This window comes from Periplaneta americana, chromosome 13 (genome assembly GCF_040183065.1).
Source record: "Periplaneta americana isolate PAMFEO1 chromosome 13, P.americana_PAMFEO1_priV1, whole genome shotgun sequence".
NCBI classification, from domain to species: domain Eukaryota; kingdom Metazoa; phylum Arthropoda; class Insecta; order Blattodea; family Blattidae; genus Periplaneta; species Periplaneta americana.
This window is the reverse complement of record NC_091129.1, coordinates 121,268,417-121,295,276: the sequence shown is the minus strand read 5'-3', so window position 1 is coordinate 121,295,276 and position 26,860 is coordinate 121,268,417. Positions and strand designations below refer to the sequence as shown.

At 35.0% G+C, this 26,860-nt stretch overlaps 2 protein-coding genes across 2 annotated transcripts in view; both read left to right on the top strand.

Moving 5' to 3' along the window:
- Nucleotides 1-4,255: 4,255 nt before the first annotated feature.
- On the top strand, nucleotides 4,256-22,118 carry LOC138712328 (kinetochore-associated protein 1-like). The gene is made up of 9 exons (XM_069843971.1): nucleotides 4,256-5,089; nucleotides 6,721-6,953; nucleotides 7,215-7,331; nucleotides 9,952-10,069; nucleotides 11,592-11,746; nucleotides 14,313-14,515; nucleotides 16,585-16,750; nucleotides 19,780-20,086; nucleotides 22,001-22,118. The coding sequence occupies exons 1-8, from the start codon at nucleotides 4,952-4,954 to the stop codon at nucleotides 20,084-20,086; spliced, it is 1,437 nt and encodes a 478-aa protein (XP_069700072.1). The 5' UTR covers nucleotides 4,256-4,951; the 3' UTR covers nucleotides 22,001-22,118.
- The window catches only part of LOC138712327 (kinetochore-associated protein 1-like), a 32,680-nt gene continuing 27,835 nt past the window's right edge, over nucleotides 22,016-26,860 (top strand). Inside the window, exons 1-3 of the mRNA XM_069843970.1 lie at nucleotides 22,016-22,165; nucleotides 23,803-24,020; nucleotides 25,608-25,836. Coding sequence (XP_069700071.1) covers nucleotides 22,016-22,165; nucleotides 23,803-24,020; nucleotides 25,608-25,836 — 597 coding nt within the window. The remainder of the gene's footprint in view (nucleotides 22,166-23,802; nucleotides 24,021-25,607; nucleotides 25,837-26,860) is intronic.

Here is a 26,860-nt window from a genome sequence, read left to right as displayed (position 1 = left end):
TAAGTAAACCTCGGTTGATCGAGTTTTAAACGACGTGCGCTCTTATGCTGCTAGAAAACTATGAGAAAGTTGCGAGATTGTTTGTGTGGAGGAAAGCCAATCCTTTCCTCCTTTACTGCAGCTAACAAACATAGACAACAGCGCACTAGTGGCTAGAGAAAGAAGCAGAGTTTTAAAGCAAGTAAATGAACGGATAGGGAGGAGATCCTCCTCTGAATCAGTTATGAGCGGGAAATAGAAAGCGACTGGTCGTGCAGCAAGCTCACTACCGCTGCCATCTAACTATGTTGCATTCAAGCAGGCTATAACACATCTAGGAGGAGGCACAATAAAAACAGTTTTAACGCAACGCTATGAAGACACCGTATAAACTATGTTTTAATTATAAATCAAAAATATTATTCATTGCATTTTATATAGGCTGCTATTCATGGTTTGAAACTTTCGAGGATATTTGAAAGTTAAAGTCGGGTTTATATAAAACAAAGAGGAAGTAGATTAGATTAGATTAGATCTTTATTAGCCGAATAGAATTACAAGCATTCATGGCGTCGTCAGTACACAAGAAAAATGACATAACATACAATATAATACAAAATAGACTTAATTCTAAATAAATTTAACAGTTTAATATTACGTGACATGCAAAAAAAGAAAAAAAAAATATATATATATATATATATATATATATATGACAAGCTTGATCTTCAGTCTCCACTGTTCTACCTAGTATCTTCTCTTTTTGCTTTTCCCTGTCTTTTCTTCAACTCTGAGTTACCTGAAACATAAATGGTCAAGGGCAGTATCAAGAAACGTTAAATACTAAAATTTTAAATTTAGATATTCATTTGTGCAAAATGGCATATGTGTTAATAAAATGTTCTTTACCTCTTTTTTTAATTTTCTTATGTTAAGTTCTTTGATTTTCTGTGGAAGTTTATTATATAAATTGCTGCCTCTATGTGATATGCTGTTAAGACTTCTGGTAAGCCTGTGGTAATTCAGATGTATGTTTTGGGATGTTCTGGTGTTATACTCATGATAGGTTGAATTTATTTTAAAGGAATCTATGTTTTGATGAATATAGCACACTGTTTCTAAAATATATATGCAGGGTACAGGTAAGATTTTTAGTTCTCTGAAAATTTTTATACTTTCAGTCCGAATAGGAACTTTTTTGATGATTTTGAGTATTCTTTTCTGCAATTTGAGGACTTGTGTCACTTTTGGAGAAGATCCCCAAGTAATAATGCCATAGTTCTATGTTAGTATCGTAGATCTTTTTGGCCCCCCGAAATTCGCTTCCATTCATTGTGTACTAGACAGGGCAACAGCCAAGTTGTCAGTTTTGTACAAATATATTTGAAATTGAAAGTTGGTACTCCAAACTGCATTATTTTTAACATAAAAAATTAATTGGCCACCGGCAGCTTTGAACAAGAATGGTAGTATGAATTTACAAGAACTGACATTCTTCAAAAGCATGTGATATTGAACTTGTAAAATGTACATGTGGCAACATAAACCACGTGGGTGGGTGCAGTATTCTCGCTTTCCTAACAGATTATTTCCCATTTCCGTAAAACGGTTCTGGTTACGTGTTAATAGCTAGTCTCTTCCAACACGTGTGATGCTGTAGTGTACTCGAAAAATGCTGCTTGTAATTGTTATTTGTGCAATTATTCAACAATGAATGGAAGTGAAAACGTAATATATTTTGGAAAATTTAGGAAACTCAGTTTACAAGAATAGAAGGGAAGGCCAACCCCAACACAACCTGGTCCTACATGTATGCATGTAGGCTAATTTGTAACATGTTTCATTCAAGAAGGTGTCATTTCGTGCTGTTAACTTCTTTCCTCCTCTTAAGAAATACGCAGGAGCCGCCACTGCTCAGAGCACCCTGTTAGCCAATGATTTCTTACTATGAAAATTGAAACTTCTATTTTGTCTTCCATCCACTATTTTAATATGTACATGTATTGTCGATCTTCTATCTTCGTAAGCTAATTTTGTTTCATATGGCCAACTTGAAAATGGTTTATCTTTTAATTCTGCAAATAATGACTTCAATGTTCTCTCAATATGAGTCATTTTACACAGAATTAGTATGTAACACACACACGTGTGCACATGCACTGTTGATTAAACCAATACTCAGTAATGCAGCACACTCACAGAAAATCAACATAGCATGGTGTATTATATCCTCGTTGAGTCCAGCCCCACATTCTGTTACTGAGTCGTAGATTCGAACCCATGTATTTTCGTCTGACATTCCATAATTGTTCTGCGGTGGAGACAACTACTATCGAAATCACAGAGCCAGGGCACTTCTTTGTTTAGAAATACACCACTGATAATACCCATATCCAGGAGAAGAAAATAATAAGCAGCAGATAGTAGTGATACTAGTTTTTTTTGTTCTGCGGTGGAGACAACTACTACCGAAATCACAGAGCCAGGGCACTTCTTTGTTTAGAAATACACCACTGATAATACCCATATCCAGGAGAAGAAAATAATAAGCAGCAGATAGTAGTGATACTAGTTTTTTAAGTAACTAAGTCAGTAAAATTTAAATCTGTTCAACAATGTCAACAATAAGTAACAGTGATGAAAAAATTAACAGTGTTAACAAAATATAGCCCATTCGCATATAAATCGCTTCTAAAAATAAAATTACTGTTTGAAACTGTAGATTAAATCTAAAATAACATGTCTGTTAAGTCTGTTCAGGTGAAGAGTACTGTTGTCCAACAAATTCACTGCTAATAAATTTGGATGGTTGTTTAAACGTTTCTGATTGGCGAGACTATAAGTGTAATTTGCTATTTTTTTTTTTTTTTTGTTTGACTGTTGGGATGTGAAAGTCATGGTAAATGTATCTGTTGTGGATGTACCATGTAATGTTGCCAATTTTTATTTATTTATTTATTTATTTATTTATTTATTTATTTATTTATTTATTTAATCAATCTTTGTTCACGTCATGGCGGATTAGATGTATTCCAGTTCTTAATCCGCCATCACTCTCAATACAAATATAACAAAAACTAATACACATTGAACCTATAAGTATCCTCTGTTTACAATAATAATAATAATAATAATAATAATACACAACTAATAATACACAACTAATAATACACAACTAATAATAAGTATAGCTCTTGTATTTAAAACTCCTACCTTAGCAAATGTTGCCAATTATTCATAGTGTTTTTGATTAGAATCACTTTAGTATCTCGATGATAGAGTTGCTTGCAGTATCCCAAAGCTGATTTTCATATGTTCAAATAGGTTTTATAGAATGGCTTTGTAGAGGGTTAGTCCTATGGCGTGACGTCGCGGTCTAAGGCATCCTGCCTAGGACTTGCATTACAGAATGCACGCTGGTTCGAGTCCTCATGGGGGAAGAAATTTTCTCATGAAATTTCGGCCAGTGTATGGGACCGGTGCCCACCCAGCATCGTGATGCACTTGGGGAGCTACGATAGGTAGCGGAAATCCGGTTTTGCAAACCAGCTATAATGGCTGAGAGGATCATCGTGTTAATCACATGATACCTCCACACTGGTTGGATGATCGTCCACCTCTGCTTCGGCATGTGGGCGTGAGGCTAGCAGCTGGCTGGTAGGTTTTGGCCCTTCAGGGCTGTAGCGGCATGGATTTACTTTTACTTTTGTAGAGGGTTAATTTACTTGCTGCTGATAGTTATAATTTACCGGTATGTCCTAATAACCAGTATAATTTGCTGAATTTAAGATTAGTTATTTTAGTTTAGTCTGGATATATTTCTTCCAAGTTAGCCGGCGAAGTAGATGCATTCCTAAATATTTCACTTCTTCATTTTGGGGTATAATTTATTAGTTAGTGATAATAGTGATCCGACATTTTTCAAAACTGCCGCCGTAAAAACTTGACTGGTAGCCGTGATCAGGGCTGGAAGCAACTCAACTTCGCAGAGAAATTTATACCAAATATCCTAAGGTTGGCGAGTGATGTAAGCAGCACTGTGTGCTGTATTCTTTTTGTACTATGATGATAATGTCTACGGATAATTATAAATTATCTTTTAGTGTCATACACATTGTGTTAAATCAATCTTATAAATTTATTATGTATTAACATTTAACAGAAAATGTATCTTCTTAATGTTGGCTTAATTGGTGTTTCATTAATCGAATTTCTGATCACGTATCGTTGTTATTCGTTACAGGTATCGATACAACTATACTTGGCGGGAGTGTGTTGAATGTGTCCCTTAGTACTCTCTACTTTAGAATGTGTCGAACAAGTAGCGAAGGAAGTTTTATATAAACATTACAGATTCAATATCATTAATATGTCAGTGGTCTGATTGTTTTAGTAGTGTGAACTGTGTTATTTCTCATCCTTGGTATCTATCACGTTATCAGTTACGAAAATGAAGATTCGGCGTACTTCTATGAAATTTGTGTCTTCCATGGAAGTTTGATTGTGTACTTTATTTGGTATTTCAACCTTGTGAAATAAATTATTGGCACTGAAAAGTGCCTTTGCATAAATGTGATGGTGCGCATTCGACAAACACAGACAAATCTGCTCTTTTTAGTATTTTAAGATAATTGTTGTCCAATGTGCAGAGTTTGAAGGGAGGGGGAAAATTTCAGTACCGGTATACGCATTCCTCACTGACAGTTACATCATAAAATACTAAAAAGAGCATATTTGTCTGTGTTTATCGAATGCGCATCATCATGCTTACGAAAAGACACTTTTCAGTGTCAGTAATTTATTTTGTGTGCACAAGGTTGGAATTTTGAAGTAATAGGGAGAGGAAGAAATCCGTGTTCTGAAATTTAGCCCCCTAAATTAATGCCACAAAAATGGAAATATAAATTATATATTTACATTTAATCTTGTAATATTTATTATATTTCATTTGGTTTTTGTTCAAGGGTTCATTATGTCTTTGTGGACAAATGTTAGTATTGGCTCCGATTCAGAAGAGGAAACCGTAAATTTTGGAACCACAACATTTCCAGCAAACAATGGATCGCTTTTTCAAAGCTACACACTGGCAAAGATTGAACCAGAGGGAGAGGTATATAGTAATTTTTTAGGCACTAATGTATGATTGAAATGTTTTAAATTATGGATTATGAATGAGAATGTGCACAAGCAAAATATTATAGTAGGCTGTGTAGTAAAATAAAGAGTTCAGTTAGTAGACAGTTCAGGTGTCTGAAATACAGGATTATCAAACTTAGATGTGTTGACTTTTGTGGACTCTAAATGAAACACTATCTAACCTGTTCCACTATAGTGTCAGGAACACATGGACGGGTGATTTTAAATGGTGTACAGTCTGAATAAAATTCTTGTGCTACAGGTAAATTGTAGGCCTACTAGGAAGTTCCTTGTGATACCAATTGTGTTGTATTGTATTGTATTTATTAACATTCCATGGTATTCATACATGCTTACAGCTAGAATATGGAACAAGTCAAAAAACTTAATACTATTATAAAATCTTAATTTATAGTCACAGTCTAGATGAAATATATATAGGCGAGATTTACAATATAGTCTACTAGTACAACACAAAGTTTTTGTATCAATTTCATGAAGTGTTATTGAATGTCATGAATTCACCTACAGAATAGAAGGCGTGAGAAATTAGGTACTTCTTTAATTTGGCCCTAAATAATTTTATGTTTTGAGTTTCATTTTTTATATCAATATGGAGGCTATTAAACATTTTTACTGCCATATAACGCACTCCTTTTTGATAGCACGATAGACTTGCCGATGGAGTATGAAAGTCATTTTTTGACATGTATTTATGCTATGAACTGTTGAATTAGTTACAAAGTTTTCACGATTACATACAAGGAAGATTATTAATGAAGAGATATACTGACAAGCCATGGGCATTATTATACTAATAAAAATAATGTCAATTTGAATACTAGTTAGAACAGAAAATAAATACTGGTAATAGACCTATTTGAACCAAGAGTGTGCTCATGGAATTTGCAAATGACATTTACCACAACAAAAAATATAAGACAGTCAATTTCAGTAGAAATTTCTAGTGAAATGTAAATATCAGAAGATGATGTTAAAAATAAATTGCACATTCTTCGGGTCCAATACAGTAGGCCTAAAGAGTGGCTGGGAGAAAGAAGACCTTGCTAACACTTGCAGAAAGTTCTTATAACATCCCCTTCATTGTAGTTTTCGACGGAAATCTAACTTCATATTGTTCTCAATTTTTATCCACTCTTTGACACAGCACCATCTTTTTTTATAATATAAGAATTGACGATTTCTTAAATGTGATGTTCTAGCGTTAATCTGGATTTGTGATAATATTTCGCTATTAGCCAGTAGACCTTTGAATATTTTATATAATAAAAGTTGCTCAGCAAGTAATCTCCGTCTTCCAAGAAACATTAAATTAAATTCATCAAGTAGATTGGTATGCGGGATTTTGTTACGGAGGGCCGAATAATGATATTTTCTAAAATACAGATATCTTGAAAATCGTTTTTGAATTTTTCAATTTGATTATTATATGATTTGCAAGTGGGCGACCAAATTACATACTCACACTGGCCTCTGGCTAGCTGTACATTATGCACTTGATACACAATGCTGTTCACAGCTGCCAGCTAAATATGCACATTTGCCCTGCTGTGAGATACAGTCTTACTGTATTGTGTTTTCCAGATCAGCGAGGACCCACACATGTTGGCAAGCTCCTTTTCTTCTGGGCAAGTGTGTGTGTCAGCAAACAGTTCTCTGATTGTGTTCACTAATGACACTTGTTCTGAACTGCAGTTCACCCATACATTTGAATCTACCATTAACTGTTTCACTGTATCCAGTGATGGCTTGTTCATCATTGTTGGTGTGGGAAGTGAAATTCACTGTTTACTTCAAGGTCAGCTATTGTTTTCAAGGTAATTGTAAAATGACGATGAACCTCTAATATTTTTTACTTTATCATTGTTCAACGTATAAAAAGAAAGTACCATAACCTTTACCATTACACTGTCAAAAATACAGTAAAATTAATTGTATTTTGAATGTAACTTCATTAGAATGTATATTACGAATGTTTATCATCGTCTTTGAGTAATTTAACTTGGAAAACTAAAGAAACAGTTTCACGATTCACTTCGTTAGTAAAATGTTCACTTTCTGCATTGTTATGCTTTCAGATCGGTTGCTTCTATGGTGGACAGTGACAATTTCATTTTTGTCAAAATATTTATTGAAGTTACTGAGAATGGTGTACCAGATGTGTCACTGGTGGGAAATTCAGGACAAATATTTAGGTAAGGATAATCTTGTCAGAGTCTGTATAGACCAGTTTCTATCTGATGCTTTTCCAATTCACTGTGGGCTAAAGCAGGGAGATGCACTATCACCTTTACTTTTTAACTTCGCTTTAGAATATGCCATTAGGAAAGTTCAGGATAACAGGCAGGGTTTTGAATTGAACGGGTTACATCAGCTTCTTGTCTGTGCGGATGACGTGAATATGTTAGGAGAAAATCCATAAACGATTAGGGAAAACGCGGAAATTCTAGTTGAAGCAAGTAAAGCGATAGGGTTGGAAGTAAATCCCGAAAAGACTAAGTATATGATTATGTCTCGTGACCAGAATATTGTACGAAATGGAACTATAAAAATTGGAGATTTAGCCTTCGAAGAGGTGGAAAAATTCAAATATCTTGGAGCAACAGTAACAAATATAAATGACACTCGGGAGGAAATTAAACGCAGACTAAATATGGGAAATGCCTGTTATTATTCGGTTGAGAAGCTTTTGTCATCTAGTCTTCTGTCAAAAAGTCTGAAAGTTAGAATTTATAAAACTGTTATATTACCGGTTGTTCTGTATGGTTGTGAAACTTGGACTCTCACTTTGAGAGAGGAACAGAGATTAAGGGTGTTTGAGAATAAGGTTCTTAGAAAAATATTTGGGGCTAAGAGGGATAAAGTTACAGGAGAATGGAGAAAGTTACACAACGCAGAGCTGCTCACATTGTATACTTCACCTGACATAATTAGGAACATAAAATCCAGACGTTTGAGATGGGCAGGACATGTAGCATGTATGGGAGAATCCAGAAGTACATATAGACTGTTAGTTGGGAGGCTGGAGGGAAAAAGACCTTAGGGGAGGCCGAGACATAGATGGGAAGATAATATTAAAATGGATTTCGGGGAGGTGGGATATGATGATAGAGACTGGATTAATCTTGCTCAGGATAGGGACCAATGGCGGGCTTATGTGAGGGCGGCAATGAACCTCCGGGTTCCTTAAAAGCCAGTAAGTAAGTAAGGATAATCTTGTATTGCTTATTATCCAACATATTTATTTCATTCATTCGTTTATTTAAATTTCTCGGTACATAAATTTATATTTTTATTTTCCCAGTGTATGTTAAGTATTCTTTAGTTGATATTTTAGAAAGAGTCATCCTCGGTGATGTAGTGTTTTATTGTACTTACCCATTAACCCAATATGCGTGGGATCAATCGCAGCTGAAGGCAATGGATTTTTAGGCGGAAAATTCGTAAGTGCAGTTTCAATCATGCCAGGAAGTAAATTGTTTGTCAGTCAGTACTAAATTTGCTACATGTAAAAGATTTCTTTGTCGATGAAGAGAGGAAAACTTATACATTCGTAAATGCCCCTACCCCGTTTTTAACTTTTCGTAACAGATATTACCATGATAATAAAATGATTACGAAGATCTCTCGTTGACAATAGTAATAATATAATGATTAAAACATCTCATTGATCTACCACAATTCAAGCCACCAGCCTAGCTCAGTCGGCTAAGGCGCTTGCCTGCCAATCCTGGGTTGCACTTGGGTGCAGTTTCATTTCCTGCTTGGTCTGATTATTTGACTGGATTTTTTCAGAGGTTTTCCCCCAACCGTAAGGTGAATGTCAGGTAATCTGTAGCGAATCCTCGGTCTCAACTTGCCAAATACCATCTCACTAGCACCAATCCCATCGATGCTAAATGACCTGATAGTTGATACAGCATCATTAAATAAGCTAATTAAAAGAAAAGAAATCTACCACAATTCAGATGATAAATTTGTGAAATTTTTTCTTGTTGAAGGCTACATCTGTAGAAGCAAATTTGTAGACTTTTTATATTTTTTCCTTCACAATATTATTAAAGGAATCTTGTTTGAGATTCTAAGATTTTTCAAATTTTAAATTCTAGATTTGTCATTATTTTGCTCATGCTAGATCGGAGTCTTGAAAATATTATATATTATAGGGCACACATTAAAGAGCTCTCATTTGTGAACAGTGTTACAAATTTTGTTAATGTTTCATCATGTAATTTGGCAGTTATTTAATTTTACAAAAACATTACATCTCTCTTTACACTAACTAGTCACATATGGTACTTGTGTTCTGGAAAGCATTCTCCATATAATCCTTTGTTGCATTTTGCTAAACATCTACCTCTGTTAGAAAAAGAGACTTCCCTTCATAAATTATGAGATGTACTGACGTCACATGATTGAAACAGAATTTACAAGCACATAAAAATTGCAGCTGATGCATTGGCCAGTGCCAATATTTGCATAACGCCAGCTGGCTGATATATCTGCCTTGTGACATTAAGAGGGTAGAATGGTCTTTTGATTGTGCTCTTGAGTTTAGAGAACTGCATTTGCTTAATTTACTTTCTATATCATTTGCTTTTCTGTAAAAGACATTACATCTGATGTAATTGAATGTGTTCACCTACCATCTTACAGATTTGTAGATACTCTAAGTTTGTATTCCTAATCATACATTTTCTGGATGTGACAAAATTAAATAATAGAAATTGTCTGTGTGGGTTAACTATCTGTCTCATTAATTTTTTTAAACATACTTTGCCATTTTCATATGAAATTAATTTTTTTTCTCCTCAGATTGTCGAATACTAACGCCTTGTCAATGCCTATGAAGGGAGATAGCAATGAGTCACTGAAACAGACTGTAGACTTGATTCAAGTTCAGCTTTTGAAGAAAGATTGCTGCAAAAGTGAGGTAAATATACTATTTTAAGAAATCAGTCTGAAACATAAACCATGCGACAAGAAAAAGTCTTAAACACAATAGGTTTGTTCCAGCATGGTTCAGGATCGATTCTGAACTTCCTGCTCTTGCACAATAGCTCAGTGTGCGTTCTAATAAGACTAGAACTGATACTGAACTCCCAGTTCCCTGTTTCAACATGCTTTAGAACTCGTTCAGAACAAGTGAAATTGGTTCTCGATTAAGAACAGAAATTGGGAATTCTGAATGCTGATGCATGTGCAAATGGTTTAATCTGAAATTACGGTTAAAATGCTTCGAGACTGGGCAGGTTAAAATAAAAAAATAGTCCATCATGAGTGATTTGAAAGGTGATAGCGATATATTTTACGAAAGATTAAGTTCGGAAGATAAATATAATTTTAATATGAGAAGAAACTCTGAAAGAAGAGTTCAAGAAACGTTCCAAAAGCGTAAAATCCCGAACTAGTTCTGACACCGTTCACCATTGGCGCATGCATCAAAGAAGTTCGTTATTAATTCGTAACGTGTTCTGAATTGCTTGCTGGAACAAACCTGTTGTTTCTTGTTGCCACAAGTTCACCTTGCTGGCAGTTTTGTCAAGATCATCACAGTTCCATTTTAATTGGGTCATGCGACATATTTATTCTAAGAATTTAACCATAAAATATGTGAACTTTCTGAATATACTAGTAACCTTAATAGTACATTATGCAGCGAGCCTTTAATGATAGTAATTAAGACGCGAGTATGTTTGTTTCATAATTTTCATACGAGTGTCTTAATTACCATTATAGGCAAGTTTCATATGACTTTTCATGCTCGACCATATTTCTAACTTGAAATTATTCAGAAGTATTCATTTTATTCGTATCTAACTGAAGAGTGGAAGTGACCTTGTGCATCGCTTGTAAATTGTGAGATGTGCGCAGACGCGAAAGTATTGATTTTTTCCGAGGAACAATTGTTATAATCTATAGAATAACATGAACTAATTTTGACATAACCTGGAAATTGATTTAGAATTAAAAACGAGTTGACAAATTGAATTTATTTTAATATTATTTACAATTAACGCTAATTATTATAGTAACAGAACATAACCTTCTGCAACAGTATTGGATTTCCAGCCTCCATGACGTTTCCCTCGACTTTCGATTGCATATCCGAGAATAATCGAAAACCTGAACTTTAATGGATAGGTGTACTTTAATGACATGCATTAAAGGACTCTACCAGGTGTATAATTACTATATTTCGGCATGGTCGAGCATAAAATATATTTTCTGATTGATGTTTACATTGTGGACAGTAAATACCACAAAAAGAAATTATGATTGCCATATTATTCTTAAAAAATACGTGCTGAAGATGGGAATCAAAATGGTAGAAATCCAAAGTGTAGGCTTTGTGAATAGGAGAGACTATCTGGAATGTAATCAATGAAATGTGGTTCATTAAGCTTCAGAAGATAGGAAATGAATTATATGTGTTCATTGTTTGCTTTTATTAGGTGTCTTGTGCAGTGATCTTACATGACTGTAAGAGTGAGAGATTTGTTCTCATGGGAGATGAAATCACAGTCTGGTCAAAAAGCAGAACTGAGTCTTCGTATTTGGAACCTTCAATTACAAGGATTAAAGCTGTTATTCCAATAGAATGTGTCAGGTATGACTTGTTCATTTACAGACACAAACATAAATACCTTGAGTATTTTAAGAATTCCTGGAGTGAGTGCAATGTTAGTATGGGAAATTAGAAATTAGACTAAAGGCATTAATATTCCTTAAAATATAGTTGCACATGTATTTACATTGTTAGTACTATATTCATTTGTTTTTGTATGTGTATGTATTTATTCACACTGCAAATGAGTATATACCCGCTGCCAGTGGTAACTAATTACACTTAATAATGCCAATAATAAACACAATTAATAGTAAATTAATAATAATACTAATAATTAATAATAATAATGATAATAATAATAATAATAATAATAACAGAGAGCATCCTAAATTAAATGAAGCACGATCACTTAAAATAACGTTTAAAGTAAAATATGAATGCCAAAGCCCGGCATTAGATAACAACAACATATTTAAAGTAAATTAATTTGTATCTTAACCCTAAGTTCGAAGTAAAACCCACGAGTATGATATGTTCATATCTGCACAAGTACCTTTCAGCACTACACTTATTTCGCTGTCAACTCACTGCACTGGTACTACGATGCATTTCACTGATTCTATCCTGATTTCACTAACACTTCAAAAACGTTTCACTGTTCAAATACTTTGCACTGCCACTATAAACTATAAAGCTTCACTGACAGAAACTCACTTCACTTACACAACACACTTCACACTTCAAATACACAACACACATCTCCACTGATACAGCACTTCAATAACAAAAATCAATTACACCCTTTAAATAGTGTGTATAATATACTACCGCAGCGTTGTCAAAGCCTAAACGGAGCGGAGCGCTCCACTAGAACTCGTTGCGAGCTCCAGTGCTTCCACAAACATAAGCAAGTTCACGCTCCGACTGGACGTCTCGAGCTCCACAACCGGTTTCGGAGCTTACAACTCTGACACTACTGTACTACCGTCTATTAATGAAGTCCTTAAGCCTATTTTTAAATACATTTTTGGTTATTGGTAAAGCCTTTAGTAAGCCTGTAGGTAAAGCGTTCCAGTCCCTGGTAGTACGATTGAGAAAAGAAAACTTTCCAGTGTCCGTCCTCTGTCTTCTTTCCCTCAATTTATATGAATGGTCATTCCTTGAAGAGTAATTTGGTGGCCGCAACCTATTTTTTATTTCTCTCCAGGCAGGCTCGAGCTATTGCCATTTTAATAAAACCACTCTGGAATTATAGAATAATTAAATATTCCTTCAATGAAACCCTAGTATAGCACAATCGAATACCACTCTTTGTTTGGGAATTGTGATTCAGAAACATTTTATCTCCTTAATCAAGTTTAATGTAAAAACTGTAAAGGTTTGCTGTTTAGGTACTGGATACGAGGGATTTTACTGTATTGTATAATAACGATGTACACATCCTTATGTTTGTACTGTTATGTTTTCTCTTCTGTTGCATGCTGTATTTACTCACAAATAAGACCCCTTTGCATATAAGGTCCTCCCCTCTAATTACCTTGTATAGTGGACGAATCTGTACTCGTGGACAGTAAGTTAAATAATTTTGTGCTATAAAAAGATGCATTTTCTTAAATCTGCTGAAAGCCTGAATGCTGGTCAGTAAAGGTAACTCACCCTTCCCGTTTCTAAGCCTGATTTCTAGTCAATGACCCCTACTATCTCCTTCATTGCTGGTGTGTATTTTTACTACAGTCTATACAAAACTAGAAAGGTATTGACAGTTCAGCGGCTTCTAAGCATCACCATGGCAACCGCTCAAACTAGCCAATCAGATACCATAACAGGCCGATGTTGCCTACTGTTTCGCAGTGAGCACATGCTTTGTTCGAAAGTGTTTATTATTATTATTATTATTATTATTATTATTATTATTATCGTCATCATCATATTAGTCTGGTGAAAGACTACCATATGATACAAATTATGAGTTTATGATTTCAGCTGCTTAGTTCCGACACGGCAGACAGGCGGCGCAAAGAGCCGCACTGCACTACCTCACAACTTCATAACGTCGCTCCCTTTCCACTTGTGCGAGAGAGAACTGTCAATACCTTTCTAGTTTTGTATAGACTGTAGGATAATAAATTAAATGTCCTGCAATATACCATATATAATATATGCAAATATTCCGCGCATATTTTTTCCTGAATTTAGCAAAGAAAAAATGGGGTGCATGCATTATTTGAAACACACATCACAGCCAATTTTTTTTCTTTCTTTCCTAAAATTAGGGTGCATGGATTATTCGATGGCGTGGGATATTCGCGTATATATGATATTTATTATGATGTAGTATGTTTATCGATTATTTTATGTTTTTATTTGCTACTAGTTTTTAGATATGCGTATATAGGACTCTCTTCAATTTTTTTCGGCATTAAGAATCTGGGGAAAGGGGGGGGGGGGTCTTATATGCGAGTAATTACTCCCAACTCCCACTTTAAAAATGGAATTCTTTGCAGTACCAGGTTCGCAAAAGACGTGATTTATGATCTAAGTACAAAATAGCCGAATATTTGTCAATAAAGGAATGTTGTATGCTCAGTGAGGTCTTGCATTGCAGCCTGCTAGTGGCACTCTGTGAAGATGGACAGCTGCTGATGCTGTGCCCTCAGACTCTCCTGCTCCTGTTGCTGTGGAATAAGTTCTCTGTGCAGGACATGGTTCTGTTGGATAGCCCATCTGCTGACGACGAAGGGACATTACTCCTGCTCACTCAGTCCCATGAAGACAAGATAAGCTACATACAAATTGTCACTCTACCTGGTACAGTAATGCAAATTTCTCTTATTTTGTTATGGCAACTGATATCTCATGTCAGGTCACAGTCTCATGTAAATTAAAGTAGGTCGTGCGAGCTCCTCCAAAGCAAAGGTAGCTTTTTCTCTTGGCAATGCAGATCAGTCTAGTTGAAGGCGAGAAGATGCAGTTTTCAGAGCAGTGGTCACTACAAGCTACTGCCTCTCTGTGGGTTGCATATACAGTAAACCTGTATTTACACGTTTTTATGGGGTGTCTGAAAAAAAGCGTGAGAATAACGTGTAACTGAAATGGCATTTAATTACATCTGAAATAGCATTAATAATAATAATAATAATAATAATAATAATATGTGATTATTTTACAAACAAAAAATAAAAAGTCGGTTATAAACACACTTTCTCTGTCTTCCACTCACTGGAATTTAAAAACCAATCAGCAATCTTCTCGTCATATCAGGTTGAGTCTGTCAGTTTGGAGGGGTGTTAGGATAGTTGTATTCAGTGCGGTCACAGCTTTGGACCTGGATTCTCATTGTTTAAAATATTCCATTTCTTACCTCTGCACATACTTCTCTCCCCTCTCTGAATTGATTCTCGTATTTTGTGCACTTTAATTCGTAATCTCTTGTCCATTTTTGACAACTGTTACTAATGAGAGCAATATGTTTAATACTAAAACTGTCCGAAGACAGGTCTGAACCTCATAAGTGATACCAACAAGACACCACTTACGAGGCAACGAGGCCAGGAGATAATGGGGTAGGGTGGCCAGTCCCCTTCCCCCTCCATTGCATACATTGCCGATTAGCTACATGTACACTAATCAAACTCCAGATGTATACAAACAATTGTTCTTCATCTCATACATATCGTCAAGTGAGATGTATTGCTTGATAATAGACGCAATAACCAGAACCTCAAACAGAGGCATAGAATGACTTAATAACATTTTTCTTTTATTGTGAGTGAGATTTTATGAATACAACTCTGAACAATTGCGCGTCTTTAATTAAACCAAAAGAATTTACCAATAAAGAAGAAAGAATAGCATGACGTTAGTCATTGTCAATTAGTGTTCTGATGTCAACCCAAACTTGTTGACCAGAAGTTCCAGTTCTGATACTGCAAGTGAGGATGAATGTGATGTATAGCTAATGGTAAGGGAGTGTCTTTATAATCTGTCTTGATAATATAATTTTAATCTTAAGTGGTTTTTTAGCACAGGTACTACGTATTATATTCGCCAGTTATCTTTTTTTTTGGGGGGGGGGGGGCGGATTTTAGGATACAAAATTGGTGTGTGTATTATATTCAGTGGCGTAAATATGGTATTTTCGCGTTCTTACATTTTCATGGCAAACATAATTTCGAGCAAAATTTAATTAGAATGTATAAATAAAGTTTTGTATCTCTCGGGATTTAAAATAGGATCGTATACATGAGAAAAACATATAAACATAAAATGTATAACTGAAATAAATTAACATGGAAAGTATAGCAGTTTTGCTGGAACTTAAAAAAAAACGTACAAGTGAGAAATGTATAACTGAAGTTTTACTGTATAAGGAATTTGTGGCAATGACAGAGAAGAGACCAACTCTTATCAGTTGAGGGGGACAAACTGAAATTATTATCTATTTGCGCCCAAAATGACGTCATATTACCATGCCAACTGAGGGAGAAAGATGTGAAGTAGTAATATTGCTGTCCCATATGAGAGAGAGAGAGAGAGAGAGAGAGAGATGAAGATATACAAATACAGAGAGGGAGAACGAAATCCATTCCCTTGCTTTGCCACTCAATCATACTCTACAACCTGCATATTTAAAATACAGAGGGAACAGTTTGAGCTAAAAACATGTTCCCCTCCTCCTCCAAGAGTACTTAGAAATTGATTCTGTTTATATCTGGCAAGTTAATGGATTTCAGAACGCCAATTTTCTCCTTTGTTAGTGATACTCCTTGACTAGATATTACTCCTCTCTGATTTGCAGAAGCCGTGAAACCATTGAAGATCGTATGCAGACAGTTTTCTGCAAAGTATAGTAAAGTATTGCCTTATTTTGTTTACAGGGATGGAAATCAAGTATAAGTTCTCTGTGTCTTTTCCAACTTATCTCATGCCGTTATTGTCATCAACACAAGAAGTCCTGTATTTGGAAGGGAATAAAACTTCGAACACAGACTACATAAGCTCTCTTCATATCAAGACCATTGTTGAGAGTCGTCCAATAGACAGGTTTGTTGTATGGACTGTGAAGTCTAGTGTTAGGTTCTTATGAAGACAAGGATTTCATGATAATAAATTGTTGAAATTCTTTAAAATATTATATAATGTTCTTGACTCTGTAGGTACAGGCAATTGTTTGGAGATCTTTCGTGTTTTGTTACTGCAATGTATACATTTTATCTTTCCTCACTAGCAAAAATAGAGTGAAAGTAACAGTGCACAGCTCCTCTGAGCATTCAGCTATAAAGGACAGTTTTTTTTTTTTTTTACAATTTTAAATTGTGAAAGTGCTAAAAGAGTACTTTTTCAAAGATGTTGTAAGTGTTCCGCATTTGCTGCAAGGCAGGTGTTGTAGCCTCTACAGTGAAACCTCTTCTTATGGACACCCCCAAGATATGGACACTCCTCATATACGGACAGATTTTTATGTCCCAAGTGAAATAATGTACAAATAACGATAAATTAAACTCTCGTTTACGGACACTCTCAGACACAGACACGGAAGCTGTTTCACAGTCCTAAAGCTTGCTTTACCACCTGACTGCGGACAGAACTTGGATTTCAAGACCTAATGTGTTACAATAATGGAAAATTTAGTTTTGAGAACTGTACAGAAATTCCTTAACATGAAACATAACATAAGGGTCTCATAGGCTACCACTAGCCCAGCCAGCTATCCCTAGTTAGCTGGAAGCGGAAGGATAAACAAAGTCATAAAATTTAACCTGTCTGATTGGTCCAAGGTTTCCGCGATCGTAAAATTGTATTCGACACATGATAGGGTTAGTTCAATCAGTTGTTCTGTTTCGAGAGACATGAACGTAAAGGTTAAGTTGAAAACTGTAAATTACAGTACTGCATAACTGCAGACCTAGAATAAAATTGCATGGCAGAGTGCTGTATTTTCCTTTTTTGATCTTATCTACTGTAGTTCAAAGTTGCAAAGAATTTACTGTAATACTGTGTACTGTATTTAGAATTAAACTACAGTAATACATTTCATTTAAAGAGTGAAGGGATACATAATGCATATTATAAATTTAATGTTAGATTGGGAAGCCTCCCTCCCAATAAAGGACACCTCCCAGATGCGGACAGATTGTTACATCCCTTCAATGTCCGTAAATGAGAGGTTTCACTGTATATACATTTTCATTCACTCGATATAATCCACTTAATAACATCAAAGTAGACTGCTGCCTTGATCTTGATGAAGTCTTCAACAAAAAAGATATAAATCCAGAAGTAGCAAAAGCCATTGCCCTACACACAATTAATAGAAAATATCCACAAAAGGTCTGGTTGTACATTTACACTGATATTGGAGTGAAAAGATTTATTAAATCTACATACTTAGACTTCAACAAACAAAATTTGATAACACAATCTCAAGGGAAAAAATGGAACTCTCTGCATCATAATCCACAGTTGATTCCCGATTTACCACGCAAATTGTCTGTAGCTGCATTTAGATTGGCAACAGGCCAAGACTGTTTGGCCAAGCATCTGCATAGAATTGGAATATATCAGTCTCCTAACTGTCCATTGTGCAACTCAAATCAAGAAATGGATTCAGAATATCTCAAAATCTGTGCGTCAGTGGCTAACCATGACAATATCTTTGAAAAATATTGGAGTGGAAGAGGTCAAATGACTTTATTGTCAAATGCCTGGCATTAGAAAACAACAACAACATTTACACTGATGGATCTCTCATGGATCAAAATGAAGGAGCTGGAGCAGGAGCTACTTGTCAATACTTTTCTCTTTATAAAAATGTTGGCAAGTACACAACAAATTTTGATGGCGAAGCTGAAGCCATTTATACATCACTTCAAAATGTATTTGTTTGGCTAAACTAGTGCAAAAACATAGTCATCCTGTCTGATTCCAAAGCTGCAATCCAGTCCATCAGCTCAACTACATCCCCTAAAATGGAAAAAGTAAAAGAAATTCATTGCATGGTAAAACAAATTCAAATGCTAAATAAAAAAGTGGTCTTCCAATGGATCCCGGCCTACTGTGGACTGAACGGTAATGAGAAAGCAGATATGTTAGCAAAGAAAGGAACTAAAATCAACTTAAAAACAAATTTCAAGTTCCCATATGAATCAATAAAACGAGTCATAAAAAGAATAAGTAACAGCGAACAGACAAAACATCAAAATTCAAAATGGAAAGAATCACTCAAAGATCCAAAACTAATTCCTGATCTACCTCGAAAATCTGCCGAGGCCATGTTTAGATTGATTATTGGTCATGATTGCCTCAGTAAACACCTCCATCGTATTGGAGTACTGAATTCACCTAAATGCTTACTGTGCACCAGAGAAGAGGACATGGAGATGGAGCACCTGGCTAATTGTGAAACTTTTAGGACATTTGTGGACCTTCCATCAAAATATTGGGAAGCAAGAAGGATGATGACTTCATTGTTAACTCCAGAGCATTAGATACACACACACACACACACACACACACACACATTTTCATTCACATATTGCAGCTCTGCTTTCGAAATGTTGGCTATTTCCTCTCGATGCCTTTGTCTTCTTTTCTTGTCCAATACTGATCCCATAATTCCGAATTTATTCACTATTTTATGAACTATTTCTTTCAGGTGAACCATTCCGAGAAAAACGTCCTTGATATTCTCTATGACAATGAGCAAGTTATTCCCTTCCCTCCCCTTTTAATGACAAATGAAAATTCTTTGTTCTGTATTAAATCTTTGAAACATATCTCAAGCAACAGACACAGACATCAGCGACTATGCGTGTTCTTGAGCGGCAGAGCGCTCAACTACTTATTATCGACTCTGGACTTGAATGTGAGCATGGAAAGATAAAATGTATGCACTGTATAATGTTCCTGACCTGTATAATAATCTTCGCAACTGACATGTGTCATTTTTCCAGTACATATCAACACTCGAGCCCGAATCACACAAGTGAAGTGGGTAGACATTAGATACACACACATATCAACACTCTTCAAATCTCTGATTATAATGCATTCTATTTCCCCTTTTTTGGTAGGTACCAGAAGCTGTTGCGACGATACAAATTTGATGCTGCAGAGTCATTTGCAGTCAGTTTTGGTCTTGATATTGAATTGGTATACAAAGAGAGAGTGAAGTACTGCATGGGACTATTGCAGCCATGGACTGCTAAGGCCGCTACAGACGAATCTGTTAATTTCACCACATTCGTTAGCTACCTGGACAAGATTCAAGACCTCGAGTTCGTGTGTGAAGCTTGTATAAAAACTATAACTGGTGACTTGACTAAAACACAGACACTGCTTGACTATGCCAGTAACAGATTGAAGAACACAAACATGTAGGTAAGAGGATTTTTGTTCAAACTCTGTAAATTACATACAATTACATAAGAGTAGAAAATCACTGTCAGTGGCATCAGTAACTTTGATTTTTATTACGAAAGAAGACCTGACAGTTATGTAGGTAATGGAATAGAGGCAGGATGGGATAGGTATTTTGTGTGTGAATTCAGTAGATGAAAGCCCATACTTGCTGTCAGTTTTTGTTCCATTTCTTTAATTTCCATTTGCTGAAAAATTACAATATACACATACAAGGAAAAGAACTGGCCACACTACTCCATTATCTCCTGGCTTAGTTGTCTCATGAGTGATGTCTTATTGGTGTCACTTATAAAGTTCTAACTGGTCTTCGGACTGCTAACTAAATGTATGTACGTAGACACATACACACAAATATACAAGAATCTGTTCCTTAGAGTAAGTTCGCCATCACTTTTGATAGTGCACTTTCATTATTCTGTTTGCGCATCCTGTCATTTGCCGGTAAACAGCTGTTAATTAATGTACTGTCCTATTTGAAGGCAAGCAGGTATATATAATGTGCATCAACGCAGACAGCTTAAGATATAAACAAAAGAAGGAGCCACGTTGGAAATAATAGCGATGCAGCTATAGTTCTGATCTGTAGAGCAAACAGAAAAAGAAGTCCTATCAGATGATATAGTTATACGAAATAAGATTGTTTTGAAAAATACGAAGTAGAACATTTTTAGATATTTTTCCAAATACATTTTATTGGCACAATTGACTTGATAAACATGCAAATGCATTTACTATTCCCTGTATTACAATAGAATCTCTCTTATCCGGCACCAAAGGGACCAGGCTAGTTCCAGATACGAGATTTTGCCGAATAATTGAATATACAAAAAAAAAAAGTTTGTATTTCATGGTGACAAATGTTGAAACTGCAGTCATGTGAAGTTTATTTCTCTATCACTTGCTCATAACCGAATAAACATAAAAACTGTGTGGATTTTCCTTATTAAAACACATCACACAACATAATACACTAATCCTAAGTTCGAATATTCACTTAAAAACGAAAGTTCATGCGAACCTCCTAATGTGACAACACTGTTGGCCCGAACATAAATAAATAAACAAACAAACATAAAAACTGTGTGGATTTTCTTTATTAAAACACAACACACATAATACACTAATTTTAGGTTCGAATATTCCCTGAAAACGAAAGTTCGTACGAACTTCCTAATTTGGCAAAACTGACAGCCCAGACTGTGGCAATGTGGCAGATTTAAACTTTTTTTTTTTTTTGCCCCAGCCATAAGTGCTGTTGTTTTCGTATTGCCGGTTATTTGGGTGCTGGTTACGAGGGATTTTACTGTACTTCATGTGGACTATATTAGCATTAGTTGTTGCAAATTTCGTTCAGATTTTGTATCTTCCTGATGCTTAACCCAGTCTCCATATTCGATACCGTTGTATTACTGTAAGTGTTGCTGCTATTACTTGATATGCCACTATCAGTGATTAAAATCTGTTCACTGCACTTTCTTATCATTCATAATTCATAAATTAGTTAGATATTTTCGTGTATTTTTTATTAATCTACTAAAGACATTTAGTACGGTGCTGCACATTATTTACAAATTTTTCCACTATTGTACTCTAACTGGTACTCTATTTCTGAAATCTTATTATTTTTGTCAATTTTATGTGTATTATGAACCTTGAATATGATGGTTACAGTGATTAAATGCAACAGGCTCACGTCACTAGATTTAGTGGCATGTAAAAGAACCCCTGGAGGACAAAATTCCAGCACACTGGTGACGCTGATATAATCTCTGCAGTTGCGAGCATCGTTAAATAAAACAATCTAAATGTAATGGTTACAGTTTAACAATCAAAGACGAGGATTAACATAAATGCTAAGTGTTCTGTTTGCAGGGTACGAACACTGCAATGATCTGGAGCATGCAGAAGCATTTGAGTAGCACATCATTACGTCTGGATACGTTCCTGTTGGTCTACCAGTCAGATCCCGAGAATTTAGAGTGGTGTAAATTTTCTGATGTTGATCTTCTCACTATATGCAGGCAGCATTTACAGAAGGTTAGTTAGTTAATTTGTAATATTTAACTAAGAAAGTTTCTTCATAGTGTATTAATAATTTTAATTCTCTAATTTTTTTAAGTATTAACAGAAAGGGAAAAATATTATAATGCTAAGAGAAAATCTTTTTTCGAGATTCTCACAGAAATGCACATTTTTGGTATCCCTGATAACTAGAAAGTAGTATTTGACATATAGTTTGTCTATGTGCAATAATTCTTCAGAGATTGTTGGGCAGATTTTTACTCATATTCATTAATTAAAGCTAAGTCAGTTTATCTGGAAGTGTTGCGTATAGAACATAATCATTTTAATACAAGAACTTGTTGGGTTTTTATTTGAGATGGCAATTTACTTCAAATTAGTTATAACGATTTTTACCTGAATTTATATTGTATAATAGATAACAATGTCTCTGAAAGTCTCTCAGAGGAATGAATTATTTTTATTACGGTAGTACGTCGATAATCCGTATTTTGGACCACGGACTTGTTCAGATTATCGAATATAATATAAAAAAAAAAAAAAATCGCACTACAGCTTAGGAGAAAGTTTGGTTTTTAGCTGAAGAAGAGACACTTTCGTCTTTTCAAAGCATGTTTAAAATCTCACATTTTGTTTCAATTGTGAGGACTTTGTACTTCCTTTTCGAAGATGAAGAGGATGCCATAACTGCAATGTCTTACTTACTTACAAATGAATTTTAAGGAACCCAGAGGTTCATTACCGCCCTCACATAAGCCCACCATCGGTCCCTATCCTGAGCAAGATTAATCCAGTCTCTACCATCATATCCCACCTCCCTCAAATCCATTTTTATATTATTCTCCCATCTACGTCTCGGCCTCCCCAAAGGTCTTTTTCCCTCCGGTCTCCCAACTAACACTCTATATGCATTTCTGGATTTGCCCATACTTACTACATGCCCTGCCCATCTCAAATGTCTGGATTTAATATTCCTAATTATGTCAGGTTCTTTAAAAGTCATTTGTAAGTAAGTAAGTCAGATGAATACAATGCATGCAGTTCTGTGTTGTGTAATTCTCCATTCTCTAGTAACCTCATCCCTCCTAGTCCCAAATATTTTTCTAAGCACCTTATTCTCGAACACCCTTACCTTCTATTTCTCTTTCAAAGTGAGAGTAAAAGTTTCACAACCATACAGAACAACCTGTAATGTAATGTTTTATAAATTCTGACTTTCAGGTTTTTTGAGAGCTGTCTGTATGACAAAAGCTTCTCAACCGAATAATAGTGCTCAGGCATTTCCCATATTTATTCTGCATTTAATTTCCTACCGAATGTATAACTACAATGTCGTATAATAAAATTGATAAAAGCAATTAACATTCGCTCACAACAGCCAAAGCCATCAAAATCGAACTCTTATTTGTCATTTATGCAGACTGAAAACTTTGCTTAAAAATTCAAAGCAACTCGATTGTGAGTTGGTCAGTAAATGACACTGGTAGTACTGTTTGTTTTGTTTACTGTTATTTCCTTGTTGAAAACGTTTTAAAAGAATTATATGCTAAATTCCAACATAAACAAATGTGTTTAAAAACAATGATATTACATTTCTTTAATATCAGTGGGAGAATAAGTAAATTTGATTGTATTTTATCTCCTTGTGACAGGGAGAGTTGAACCACGCTTCGTTAATATGGGCGAGGCACTGGAATGGCTTTAAGTCCCAACTCACAAAGAAGACAGTAAAGGATCTGCTAGGTGTGATTCCTGTTGGAACTCCGATGGCCCAGCTTATCTCATGGATGCGTCATTTCATCCCTTCTGTGCTTCGAGTTACACCCAGCTCAGTGTCAGATATTGTCAGCTGGTCTGTGAAGTCAGTCAAGTATGTACCATGCCATAAAATAATAATTGCTCCATCAGTGTTTCCTTTTCTATCAGCCACTTATGCATACACCTTCTTTCTCTTGTTTTCATAGCTGTTACAAGTATGGTTTCTCATTATCACACTAGCCAATGTGTTTATTCTGTTCATTTTATACTTATTTTACAGCCACCAACTCATCTCGAGATAAACATTTTGATTCTCATTACAGGTTGTTTCATTTCATAAATAAATAAAAGAAATGTGTGTGCGTGCATCATAAAGGAATATTTGTTTAATATATTCTCAGTAAATGAAAATCAAGTTAGTGTACTTCGAGTTTGTCACATGAACTACAGTAATTATTAGTAGGCCTACTGTTTATTTGTGTTTGGGTTTTTACATAATCCTTTTCCATTTATTTCGGGTTAGAGCTGAATTATTCAGCACATAATTGTTTATACACATTTAGTTCCATTATACACGGTGTTCCATTCAAACTGAATTCATTTGTTTGTAAGATGTTAAGAGATCAAACTAGAATGAAACAACAGATGCCATCTGTTGAGAAAACTCGTTGAATTTTGTAATGTTCTCAATTCCTACAAATGGATGGAGTAGCAGTTACATTGGAAGCTTTCTGTCATTTGTGCTATAGCCACAGGAAAGGCGCAGGTGTTTCTATAGTTTGAGTTAAGGTGTTAGATACAGCTTACAGCAGTAAAATTTTGGAAATATTCAACATTTTTTCCTCCATTACTGTATCTTGTACAATAATGAAAATTAGTACTGTCCTGCTATATGAAAAAAATATTTTTACGAATTAAAATTTTTTTAAAATTTTTATTTATTATTATTATTATTATTATTATTATTTCCCCCCCCCCCCTCCCAAAATTCAGTTCACTGTGCAGTGATGAAGCATTTCCCACTTAACTCAAAAACTATCCAACATTCTATGATGAAATTTTTGTGTGTATTTATGCATGTCATATCTACAATATGATGCAAGATCACTTCTCTACCTTTGATAGATTGTCTGATAAAAAATAAATTCTTTTTAAAAAATAGGCAACTATCAGTATTTTCTTCTAACACAAAATAAAACAAAAAAATTATTTATTAAGGAATGTAGTTTAAAGAGCATGATATTGTAATCATGAGTTTCAGCATTAAAATAAAAGAGAGAGAACATGAAAAAGTTAACAGGTTTATGAGTTATGAGGGAAACGCTTCATCACTGCACAGCAAACTGCCATCATTTTGAATTTTGAAAAAGAATGTATAAATAATTTTTTTCATATAGCAGGACAGTGTTTTACACATACCAATTTTCAATATTGTACAAGATACAGTAATTGAGGAAAAAAATGTTGAATATTTCCAAAAAATTTTACTGCTGTAAGCTGTACCTAACCCCTTAAAATCGATTGTAAGGGTGCAACGAAAGTTTAAGCAAGTTTTTAACTGGGATGCATCAACTCATAAAATCATTAAAAAATGGCATGTCAATTGGTAGTGTGTTAACAGAATTGTTGACTTAAACTGCTAAGTTGGTTATGACGATAATGTAATGTATTTATTGAAGTGGTGTGTGCCTGTTTACAGATCTCTGGAAGTGAAAAGAGCTGAATGGCCAGTGTCAGGCTTGGAACTGGCTGAGCAACTGCTGTGTTGCAAGAAGATGCATCAGGTCTCCAGCCTAGACATCTGCTCTGAAACCCCGTTAACTGATGAGCATCTACAAGACCTGATCACTGTTATCCTCATGTTAAGGGAGGTCAAACAGCTCAAAGAACATCACAAAATCAACATCGCATTTGCGGATTATATGCAGGTCTGAAGCCTTATACAGGGTGTTCATAAACTTTGCTCACAAAATGAAGAGTTGACATTGTTTGAATTACCATAATTAAATCTAATTTATTGCTAAGTATTGTTCCCAGTTGCATTTGTTGTTCTGTTACTCAATTGTGTACAGACTGACTTTAAAACGTCTATATAGTAGGACTTAGATTATTTTCGTCTTTGGTATTCGTTGTTTCTACCAACTGTCACTTTTGCTGGATCATGTATTGTCAATGAACAACTCACAGGACTCTTCCCTTTGCAAACCATGGGTAGAACAAAAACTTTCTACATCTCTCACATATATAGCATGAGAGGTGAGACATTGGATGGTCTCTTTCTGATTGGCTGGAACCATTCATCATGACCTCCATTAGTCTACAAAATTATCCAAGATAGTGTTCCTAATTTGCTATTGTAGGTAGAGTCCCAGATGCTTCTACAACAGCCTGTGAAGATTATGATGCGTTTCTTCAAACAAATTTATATTTTATTTAGTTTTGGAGTACATAATTATGTAGGATTAATTTCTTGTCAATAAAACATAAATTACAGCTTTTTTTCCCCCTCTCGTAGAATTAGGGTGTGTGGAGTATTCGCATATATAACGGTACATTTGAAACCATTAATTTGAAGAATTTCACGTTCGTATTTAGTTTTCATTTTATTTGGTTTTACACTGCCATGTAAGAATAAAGAGGTGGAAGATGTGTACCAGGTACTCTTGAGATATTTATATTAAACAGTAGCACCATAACAAATTGGTGAACGATATTTGCGTCAGAAGACAAAAGAAAGTGAGTGCCGAAACATGGATTTTTAGGTAATCGTTAATATATAGGGTTTTATGTTTGTTTTAATGATTGTACTCCTGAGTTGCAGATATGAATAGTTGTGTATTATATTTTTCGATATTTGAAGGAAGTAACAAAATTGATTGAAAAGCAATACACATGTATTTAAACTCATTTGCTCTCATTTAAGTTAAATAATCCAGTACTACATTTCATATC

Coding starts and splice junctions, on each gene's coding strand:
- LOC138712328 (XM_069843971.1), top strand. CDS start 4,952: ATGTCTTTGTGGACAAATGTTAGTATTGGCTCCGATTCAGAAGAGGAA. Junction 7,332..9,951: donor AATTCAGGACAAATATTTAG/GTAAGGATAATC, acceptor TTTTCTCCTCAG/ATTGTCGAATACTAACGCCT. Junction 10,070..11,591: donor AAGATTGCTGCAAAAGTGAG/GTAAATATACTA, acceptor TGCTTTTATTAG/GTGTCTTGTGCAGTGATCTT.